The sequence below is a fragment of the Arachis hypogaea genome, chromosome 16, assembly GCF_003086295.3.
Source record: "Arachis hypogaea cultivar Tifrunner chromosome 16, arahy.Tifrunner.gnm2.J5K5, whole genome shotgun sequence".
NCBI lineage: Eukaryota > Viridiplantae > Streptophyta > Magnoliopsida > Fabales > Fabaceae > Arachis > Arachis hypogaea.
This window is the reverse complement of record NC_092051.1, coordinates 126937904-126949453: the sequence shown is the minus strand read 5'-3', so window position 1 is coordinate 126949453 and position 11550 is coordinate 126937904. Positions and strand designations below refer to the sequence as shown.

Below are 11550 nucleotides of genomic sequence, written 5' to 3'. Positions count from 1 at the left end.
GAGTCTTCTCGACGAGAAGACCAAGGCCAGTGCAAGTTTTTCCAACCTCGGGTAGCGAAGCTCGGCGCCTTGTAGTGACTTGCTAACAAAATAGACCGGCTGTTGACCTTTGTCAGTTTCTGTTACAAGGACAAAACTAATTGCCATATTAGTAATAGACAAGTATATATATAATGGCTCATTGACTTTTGGCTTTTGGCTTTTGTAAAACAGGTGGTTTTGAAAGGAATTGTTTTAAATTTAGAAATGCAGCTTCACAGCTTTCAGTTCATTCAAAATGTTTTGTATTCTTTTTTAAACATTGGAAAAAACTAAAAGACTTTAGTGCTAAACAGGGTAAAAATCTTGATAAAGCCGTGAGCCGCCCTGTTAGCCGTTGAACCTCCTTTAGTGTTTTTTGGCTTTTCATATCAAGTATTGCCTGACATTTTTCGGGATTTTCCTCAATTCCTCGGCTGGTGAGGATGAATCCGAGGAATTTTCCTCCGCGGACACCGAAAGCGCACTTTTCAGGATTTAATCTCATGTTATATCTTCGGATCTATCCAAAAATCTCGGCTAGGTCGCGGATATGAGAGCTGCCAACCATGATTTTGGCGACCATGTCGTCAACATAAACTTCGATATTCCGACCTATTTGGTTCTCGAAGACCTTATTCATTAGTCTTTGGTACGTTGCTCCTGCATTCTTTAAACCAAAAGGCATAACATTATAGCAGTAATTACCATACTCAGTTATGAAGGCGATTTTCTCTTGATCCGGTGGATGCATGAGAATCTGGTTATAACCAGAGTACGCGTCCATGAAACTCAAGGAACCATAACCACAAGAGTTATCAACTAAAGTGTCAATGCAAGGTAAAGGATAAGCATCTTTAGGACATGCCTTATTTAAGTCAGTAAAATCGACGCACATGCGCCACTTACCGTTACTCTTTTTTACCATAACAACATTGGCGAGCCATGTTGTGAACCTAATTTCTCGGATGAAATTAGCCGTAATGAGCTTTTTAACCTCCGCCAGGGATGCAAGGCGTTTCTCTGCGCCGAGATTTCTCCTCTTTTGTGAGATTGGCCGAGCTTCTGAATTAATTGCCAACTTGTGCATAATAACAGATGGATCTATTCCGGGCATATCGGCAGGGGTCCAAGCAAATAAGTCGGCGTTCTCACGCAAAAATCTTACAAGTGAGTCTCTCTCATCCGTAGTGATCGATGTTCCCACAAAGGTGAATTTCATGGGATCCTCGGTTAGGGGGACCTTTGTTAATTCCTCATTTGGGATAGGCTGATCTTCAAAGTCGGCTCTTGGATCTAGCTCGACCAATCTCGGCTGGTCGGATTGTATGGAGTTGACCTGCGTCATGTTGCTCTTTTTGATGGGCTTCAAGCTTGTGTTATAACATTGCCGAGCTTCATGGAGGTCGTCGTGGATGGTTGTCACTAAATTGTCCTGCACAGGGAACTTAACACAAAGGTGAACCGTAGACACGATTGCTGCAAATCTAATTAAAAATGGTCTACCTAATATAAGATTATAAGGGCTAAAGCAGTCAACAACAAGATATTGAATGTCTTGTGTCTTAAAATAATAGTTGCTCACCGAGTGTAGTTTGTAACCACACGGAACCCAAAACAGGGACTCGCTCCCCTGAAAATCTGACCAAGTCTCCATGGTATGGTTGCAAAATGTTGCTACTTAGCTTCATTTTTTCAAACTTGGTGAAAAATAACACATCTGCACTGCTTCCGGGATCGAGAAGTACTTTGCGGACTATTAAGTCCCCCAACTGAACAGAAATTACCACTGGGTCGTCATAATTAGCATCGGTATGATTAAAGTCAGTTGAACGGAAAGTCATCTCTGGGAAGTCTTGAATCGGCTGAGGAATTTAAGGGGCATCTATGACTGCCAACATGGCCCTGTAAGTTCTTTTTCGGGCCGAGCTTGTATGTCTGCCTCCAGCATATCCTCCTGAAATACAATTGATAATTCCTCTGGGTGGGGCTGGTGCTTTATCTTTTTCCTTTGATGAGGGGCTTGCTGCAGAGGGGTCGGAAGCCGAGGTTACTTTCTTCTGCATGTGTTCTGCAATAAACTTGTCAAGGTGGCCTTGTCTTGCGAGGCGTTCGAGGAGATCTTTAGCGATCACGCATTCATCGGTTGTGTGCCCGTATTTCTGATGAAAAGTGCAATATTTGGATTTATCGACACTTTTGGATTCCGGGTAAGTGCCTGCTTTACGAGGAGGCTTGATTAGTTTGGAGTTGAGTATCTCTTTGATAATGTCATCCCTCTTTGCGTTGAACTGGGTATATGACTCATAACGGGGAACGGGCTTAAAGGCTTTCTTACTATCCCGGGGTTTATCATCATCCTTGGTGGTAGCTGATTTTTCTGATTTTCGGGCTTGCCGAAGTTCTTCAATGTCTATCTGTCCCTTGGCTTTCTCGCGAAATTCTGCCAAGGTTTTCGGTTTAGTCACAGCAATTGTCTCTTGGAATTTGCCCGGACAAGGCCGCTTTTAATGGCATGGAGATGGACTTCAGGATGAAGATCCGGGATTCTCATGGCGACCTTTGTAAAACAGGTAATATAATCCTTCAGGCTTTCTTGTGGACCTTGTTTGATGGTCGTCAGGTAGTAAGAATCATGCAGGTATATTGCTGATGCTGCAAAGTGATCTTCAAACTGTTTGTCCAATTCCTAGAAACGCGATATTGAATCTGCAGGCAAAGAGCAAAATCAGTCAAGTGCAGGACCATCTAAAAAGAATGGAAAACAGCGGCATAAAATAGGGTCGGATGTACCGTTAACGATCATAATAGATTGGAATTTTTTAATATGCTGCTTCGGGTCTCCTAACCCATCATATGTGGTTAAAGTCGTTGGCAGGGTGAACTGTCTGGGGAGTTGAAAATCCATTATGTCGGCCGTAAATGGGCCGGCGGAATTGTCGCGCTCCTCTTCCTCAGCATCTGGTTGGGCTTCTTCAGTTCGATGGGCCTCTTCATCCTCCTGCTGAGGTGTTTCGGAAACATGAGTCGGCATTGATTGACGCTCATGATTTTCCTCTCGGTTTGATGATCATTATTGTGCTCTAGCCGAGCGTTAACTAGTTGCGTGATTTGATCCTGCATTCTTTGATTTTCCTCCGCCATTCATTGATTTGCTTGTTGAAGCTCGGTCACCATCCGTAGGAGCTCGGATGAGGTGGGGGGAGGAACATCAGCCATGAGTGTATTTTAAGGGTGTTTTGGGACCTTTTGCGAATGATATTTCAAGCTTGTTCGGCCCCACGGTGGGCGCCAAATGTTTTTGCCTGACTACTCCGAGGTATAGCTCGTCCACTGATAAAGGTCGGTAGACTTCTCGACTGGATCAAGATATACGTCGGCAATGGATGAGCAGCGAGGGTGGGTACCTGCAAAGGCACTCCGACGCTCAAGTTAGTGTAAAGTGGATAATAGATCTTATCTTAGAAAGAGTGACGTACCTTCTGTAGTTTTCTCGTCTGCTTTATATTTTAGCGGAAAAGGCCGGCTGTTTTCCTTAGGCTATAACGCCCATGAAGAGGATTAATTGTATGTATGACGTTATTGATTTGAGGTTGTTTATGACTATTATGAAATCGTCGGTTATGATTGGGGTTTAGGCGTTTCTGAGCTATAACTTGTAACCGATGTTTACTGGTCATATCAATTATGATTAGAAAAAGACACCTAAGCAAATTTTATCACTACGTATGGAGATTCATGCCAAAAAGTTTTAAAGTCATATGAGGATAGATGGACAAAATTTAGATGCAAAGTTTTATTTTCTAGTATATAAAAACCATAGTGATGATGACAAAAGATTGACAATATACGCATTATAACACCTCCTTCTTTGCAAAATTTACTCTAAAAAATTCTGTGATAAGAACTTGCAAATTCTGAGAAATACTCCTTATCATAAACACTCCAAGGCAGACATAGATAAATAGATAACGTAAAAATAGAAAAGTAGGTAGAGGGTATAGTAAAGAGCTTGTAAAAACTCGTTTTTCGACGCTATAATTCTCCGAAATTCTGTAAAAAAAAAACTCGGTCTAGAACCTCAATTCGTCGCAACATAACACACACGTGTATATATATGTAAGTTGGATATATATGATTGGAACCAAAAGGTTACACGACGATATTTTTTACCGCATCAGTAATTTTTATCTGTTTTAAATTCCGACAGCAAGAACTGGTGGTTAAACTTTAATCATGGTTAGTTAATATCTCTCTTCAGAGTAATCTCCAGTATAAGTTTAACCACTTTTATTGATTAATTACCACATAATTAATTCATCAAGTGATGAATTAATTAAAGAAAAATATAGATACATTATCAAATAATTAACATATGATCACACTTTTTAATCATTTTTTTACCGAATTGCCCTTACCCTAAATCAACCAGGATTAAACTTTAAACCACTCTCTCATTGTAACCGTAATCATGGTTACACCTCTTAGATAGTGATTAGTAATGTTACTCACATTAAATGCAAAGTCTAGGTATTAATCACTCATGAAACCAAACCAACGTAGCAATGCTTACTTCCTTCATCTAATCATTGCATCTTTTATTCATTGCCAACCTTCAATGCAAGATGCTAAGTCTTGGTGAAGAGAACCAAGCCATACACTCTCTCCCCTCAAAGAACCGAAGCCTCTCTCTCCTAAAGTTAACCGAGATTTCCATTCAGCACCGAGCCAACATCTTTGACCTTGGTTAAATTTGGATGAGGTAGCAATTGACAATTAATGTGTTATTACATGTTACTTCATAAAGAGTAACAAGTGTTTCTCCACTTATTTAATGCATGCACTGAACAATCTCCTCCCTTCTAATCTCCATCTCTTCTCCATGCTATAATAAAACTTGCTTAGTTGCTAAACAAAAGAAATAAGTGGAAGGCAAGATAGAGAGTGAACACCGAGAGAGTGAGAAAGAAAGAGGGAGGAAGAGAGCTACCCGAAGAAAAAGAAATTACTTTCATCCACTCACCTTGAAGACATCAACTTCCTTAGGAGATTGAGAAGCTCGATCCCCTTTCAACACCATCTTTTCCTTGCTGCCAAAGATCAATTCATAGGTGAGGAACTTCAATTCTTCTTTTCTTCACCAACTCGGCTGCTAAACCTTCTTGTGTGACTCACTCCATTTTCTTTTTTCTAGTTTATGCAACTCTTCATACTCTCTTCAAGCTCATTCTTTCAACCGAACACTCAAGCTCAAGCGGATGAGCTTCTCATCTTCTTCCATTTGTGATCATAAATTTGGGCACTATGGCCTTGATGATAGAAAATTGATTTAAAGAGAGCTAGGAGAAGTTTCAAAGAGAAGTGACACCACTAAGGTAAGAGTTAGAAGTAGTAGAAGTTTCATGATTTGTGCGTTAAATGATGAACAAATTGATGGTGTTTCGTCCTGGCACTGGGGTAGCCGAGCTTAGCGACTCCGAGCAAACAGTCGTCAGAGAGGAAGAGTTATGCGTCGGCCTGGATCGAACACCGCGGCGGGAATACCTGCAAAAGATACTCCGACGCTCAAGTTAGTGATAATCTCGAGTGAGAGTAATTAAGTAAATATGAAGACTGAGAATGGAACCTGAGACTTAGCCGAGGATATTAGCTCGGTTTTATAGGAGTTATTTTTACCCGTTAGTGGATAAGTCCTAGTTTGTAGGTTAATTGGTTATGATATTCTGTTTTGGTGATTAAGTTTGTTGAGCACGTTTCCTATTTCTTCGAATGGGTGAGGCCAAGTTTATCTGTTCACGTGCCGAGGTTTTTGGGCGGCCGAGGATAAGGGTGACGTATCATAGGCCCCAAGCTTGCCTTAGTTTGGACAGGACTAAGGTGAGCTTTCGGACCAGGAATACCGCAATACTCGGCCGCTGTGTTGTTGTCGTATATGCCCCTTACAGCCCCCAAGCTCGGCTTGGTTCTGCCCCGAATGCAAAACGTTTTCTGTAGTGGTGGCTTCGTTCTGCGCGCCTTCATGATATGATTGATGTGAAACTTTCCCGCTTTTCTAGGCACCCTTGTCCGTTGGATTTAGTAGTTGGTTTTAATGCTTCCTCTTTTTTGTCAATCTGAAGTAAATGCAGAGAGTTGGTAACCGTTTATTTTATAGAAGTAATGTTTTATTCACACTTCTTTTTTCTTTTCAACTGCTGAGTTTTGGGATAAAGGTTATTTTCTCTCCCTGTCTGGAAAATGAGTAAGCAAGGTCAGTTGTGATTTTCTCTCTGTTTCTTCTTTGTTTTCTTGTATTTTGTTTTTCTTGTCCTTGATAGAGAACTGCAATGTGGAGGACCCTTATAACTGGGTTGATGTTAGGGTAAGGGAACGCATGTCTCAGTTTGATGATGAGGAGTCGGTGAGGTTGCTGGGGTCAGATATTTGGGTCAAGAATGGTAGCAATGTTAGGATTGAGTTGTTGCCTTGTGGGAGGGATGATCGGGTCTGTGACCGATTAGATGATTGGTCTTTTTTCTATATGTATAGCTGTTTGTTCACTGAACTTGGTGTGAGACTTCCTTTTACCAATTTCGAGTGTGGGGTTTTGTATTGGTTGAACTGTGCCCCTACTCAACTTCACCCTAATTCCTGGGGCTTTGTCTGGGCATTCGAAATATTGATGGAGCTGCTAGACCGTTCGCCATCTCTTAGGTTGTTTTTTTCTTTATTCCAGGCAAAAGGGGTAAATAGAGGCTTGTGGGTAAACCTTAGTAGTTACCCCCGTTGGGCTATATTTGGTCTGTATAAGTCATCATTTAAGGACTTCAAATCCATGTTTGTGAAGGTTAGGAGTATACCCGAGGATTTTTCCTTTTATTTGAATGAACATTTAGTGGAAAGGTTTCCCTTGTTTTGGTGTGCCGAGCCGTTTCAAGTGCTGGATGTAGATGATAGGCTCGTTGATGATGATATTATAATGGATTTTTTGTTTAAGTCTTTGGGTCCGAAAGGTTTGTTGTCGGTTGCTGAAATATTGAAATGGGATACCGATAGACAGGCTGTATATGATCACATAGGTAAATTGATTTACTATGTTTGTTTCCTTTTATGCATTGATATGTTGATTCTGATTTGGTTGATTGTAATTTTCAGCCGAGAAGGCTCCTGCGATCACTACTTTCGACCTGAAATCTTTTTTCAATCAACATAAGAAAGGTGAGAAAGAGGTGTCTTCGAATGTTGGGAAAGGTCCTGCTGCCTTGGTTCAGTATGGTCCTGGGCAGAAGCATAAGAGGAAGAGAGGGCAAGTTCAGGGCAGCCTTGACGAGGTCTTAGAGGGCAAAGGAGAGTCGTCCATGATACTGCAGATGGTTGAGTCTGCATATGAATCACAAAAGAGGCTCCATGGGTATGATCAGAATATGCACGCTAGATCTCTGTGGACGAAGTTGTATCCGTTTGGCACCATGGATGATGAGCTTTGCTGTTTCCCGGATGACATGAAAATGATTGACGAAGTCGGCTGAGCTGGTGTTAGCCGATTTCTTCAGGTATAGGTTTTGTTGTGGTGTTTGTGAAAATTTTATGTCATCTATTTACTTGTTTTCTTTTTCGTAGGTGATTGGTGCTCGGATCGTTGCCATTGGTCGGGAGCAGAAGCTTGCCTTGGATCGGGAGGAGAATGAGGCTTCTCGTGTAGAGGAGTTGTCTGGGATCATCCAGGAGAAAGACCAAAAAATTGTTGAGCTCTCTGCTTCAATGGAGAAGAAAGAGTTGGAATTGGCTGGTGAGAGGGAACTGCAGAAGGCTTCGTCTGCGAAGTTGAAGGTTATGTGGTTCGAGAATGATCTGCTCTCTGCTCGGATTAAAGAATTGGAAAGCGGGATTTATGAAGCTTTTGCTCAAGGTTTTGAGCGTGCTGTCTCCCAGGTCAAGGTGCTGTACCTGGAAGCTGATCCTTCAAAACTTGATGTTATGAAGGTGGTCGTGAATGGTGAGCTTGTGGACGACGAGGCTGTTGCTGGGAATGAGAGCGAGGATTCCAGCATGGGTGATAAGGCGGATTAGGACTTGTTAGCTTACTCCTTTTTATTTTGTATGCTTCGTATATGGTTCATTGGGGTTTTTAGACTTGTAACTGTTTTGGCCTTGTTGAACAATTCCGAGTATTATTCTCGGTAGGGATCTTTTGGTTTCCGAGTATATAGCTCGGTTTGATGGTGACTGTTTAGTTTTTTATGAAATATGATATTTTGGCGAAGTTACGATAATAGTGATATGTTGTGTTTGCAATATTGATTACGTGTATGTGTTGAAGATGGCTGTCTGTTGCCATTTCTTATCTGATCAAACTGTCAGTAGGGAGAGCGGTAGCTCTGATATAGGAGATATGATTGAGTGGGCCCTTAGGGTTTGCTTGGATAACTTGATTTTGTTTTATTTGTTTGTATTTCTCCGAGTAATATGCTCGGCATGCCCATGTTGATTTCCGAGTATGAAGCTCGGATTTGCTTTGAATGTTTATCGATTGGAATATATGGTAACTGTCAGGATAAAAAATGTTTTGATTTGTAAGGTACATTGGTGTGATGATTTTTGGCGTCCGACCTTGTTAAAATCCTTCTCCGAGTAAAACCCATGTGTTTTTTGGGAAAAAACCTTCGGAGGGAAAAAAGAGTACCATCATTCGTGTATTTACAGCATATGTTATGATTGGTATTCCCTTAGTGAGGAGACATTCCATGTTCCTGGGAGTTGATCTCCTTTAAGGGTTTCTAGCTTGTAAGCCCCCTTTCCAAGGTTTTGGAGAACTCGGAAAGGTCCCTCCCAATTTGCTGCCAACTTGCCATGAGCTAGAGGTTTCCGCGCTTCTTTTATTCGTCTGAGTACGAGGTCTCCTTCATTGAAGGATCTACGAATTACTCTTTTGTTGTGTCTTCGTTCTATGTACTATTTTCTGGCTCGCTGCTTTATGGCTGAGATGTCTCTTTCTTCTTCGATAAGATCGAGCTCGGCTGTTCGAGCTTGGAAGATATTCGATCGATTATAAAGCTCGGTCCTTAGTGTTGGGACACTGACCTCTACTGGGATCAATGCCTCAGCACTATATACTAGTTTGAAAGGAGTTTTTCCTGTAGCAGATTGGATGCTAGTATTATAGCTCCATAGGATTTCTGGAATGAGGTCGGCCCATTCCCCTTTAGCTTCGCCGAGCTTTTTCTTTAAGCCCTGCAAGATAATTCTTTTAGCTGATTCAACTTGCCCATTAGTTTGTGAGTGCTCGACTGAGCTGAAATGATGTTTAATGTTAAAATTTCTTAAAAAGGCAGCAAGCTTTTGGTCGGTAAATTGTCTCCTGTTATCCGAGATTATCTCTCTTGGGATACCGTATCTACATATAATGTTTTTCCATAAGAAAGATCGCACTTTCTCTGCCGTTATATGTGCTAGTGGTTGTGCTTTTATCCACTTAGAGAAATAGTCTATTGATATTAAAAGGAACTTTACCTGGCCTGGTGCTTTCGGAAAGGGTCCGAGGATATCCAATCCCCACCTATCGAAAGGCCAGCTTACCTCTATAGTGTGGAGCTCTTCGGCCGGGGTCTCTGAAAGGGTGGCATGCTTTTTACAATTATCGCATGCTTTGACTTTAGAGATGCAGTCCTTTTTTATCGTCGGCCAATAGTATCCTGTTCGCAATATCTTTGCAGCCAATGCTCGGCCGCCGATGTGGTTTCCACACACTCCTTCGTGTGTTTCAGCCATGACATCCTCGGCCTCCTCCCTGCTGATGTATTTGAGGAGTGGTTGGGAGTATCCTCGTCTGTACAGAGTGTTTCCGAGTATTGTATAAAAACTTGCTCTTCTTCGGAAGAGCGGCCAGTTCGGTTCATCATCTGGTATTGCACCTGTGGTGATGTAATTGAGAAAAGGTGTTCTCCAGTCTGGTACCTGCATGATGCTTAAGATTGTGTCCTGCTCAAAACTCGGTTTGTCGAGTGTTAGCTGTGACAGGGCCGGTGTGTTCTCCGTCTGCCTTGTTGTGGCTAACTTGGATAACACATCGACTCTAGTATTTTGTTCTCGGTTTACATGAATAATATCAAATTTATTGAACTTTGAAATGAGATCCCTTGTTATGAGCCAATATTTCTCTAACAAAGGATCTTTTACCTGGTATTCACCCTTGATTTGATGTACTACAAGTGATGAGTCGCAGTAGACTGTTATCTGAGGTATCCTAAGTTGTAGGGCGAGTTTTAGTCCTGCTAGCAGAGCTTCAAATTCCGCTTGGTTGTTGCTTGCATTGAAGCGGAATTGGAGTGATTGCTTGGCTATCACTTTCTCTCCTTCTTTTAGCAGTACCCCAGCTCCGCTTCCTTCTTTGTTTGATGCTCCGTCTACATGTATGCTCCAACTGGCTACTGTGTGTTGGGTCTCATTAGTCATCTCCGACACGAAGTCAGCGAGTATTTGTGACTTCAGAGCTTTTCTCGACTCGTACTGAATGTCGAACTTGGATAGTTCGATTGACCACTTTATTAGACGTCCGGCGAGCTCGGGTCTGGTTAATATTTGCCTTAGTGGTTGGTCTGTTCGTACTATGATTGTGTGGCTTTAAAAGTAATATCGCAGCCTTCTTGCAGTGGTGACTACCATCAGCACTAGCTGTTCTATCTTTGGATACCTTGTTTCTGTTGGTTGTAATACCTTGCTAATGAAATATACTGGGTTTTTCTATTTTCCTGTTTCCATTACTAGAACCGAGCTTATGGCATGGTTAGATACTGATAAATACAAGTACAACGGTTTACCTGGCTCTGGTCTCTGGAGTATTGGAGGTGACGTTAAGAGCTGTTTGAGTTCCATAAAGGAATTTTCACATTCGTCTGTCCATGTGAATTTCTTGCCTTTAGAGAACGTCTGGAAGAAATGATAAGATCGGTTTGCCACTGCCGGTAGGAAACGTGATAGGGTGGCTATTCTGCCTGCCAATTGTTGGACTTCTTTTACTGTTTTTGGGCTTGTCATGGTCAGCACTGCACTGCATTTTTCTAGGTTGGCTTCTATACCTCTTGAGGTTAGCATGAAGCCAAGGAATTTCCCTCCTTGGACTCCAAAAGCACATTTGTCTGGGTTAAGCTTCATGTTATATGTTCGGAGTTGGTTGAAGACCTCTATCAAGTCGTCACAGTGTGACCCTTGCGCATGCATTTTTGCCACCATATCATCTACATAGACTTCCACGTTCCTTCCTATCTGTTGTTGGAATACTTTGTCCATTAATCTTTGGTATGTCGCACCTGCATTCTTTAAGCCAAAAGGCATTACCTTGTAACAAAAATTGACATGTTCTGTTATGAAAGCTGTTTTGCTTTGGTCTTCTGGGTGCATCAAAATCTGGTTATAACCAGAGTATGCATCCATAAAACTCAAGGCTTTGAAACCAGAAGCGTTATCAACTAACTTATCAATGCAAGGTAATGGATATGCATCTTTAGGGTAAGCTTTGTTTAGATTTGTAAAATCGACGCACATGCGCCATTTACC

At 41.8% G+C, this 11550-nt stretch overlaps 1 protein-coding gene across 1 annotated transcript; it reads right to left on the bottom strand.

The window, feature by feature from the left end:
• Positions 1-541: 541 nt before the first annotated feature.
• LOC140180219 (uncharacterized) lies at positions 542-1862 on the bottom strand. Its single transcript, XM_072220664.1, has 4 exons — positions 1604-1862; positions 928-1524; positions 727-840; positions 542-633 (listed from the first exon to the last, which is right to left on the bottom strand). The coding sequence occupies exons 1-4, from the start codon at positions 1860-1862 to the stop codon at positions 542-544; spliced, it is 1062 nt and encodes a 353-aa protein (XP_072076765.1).
• Positions 1863-11550: the final 9688 nt, after the last annotated feature.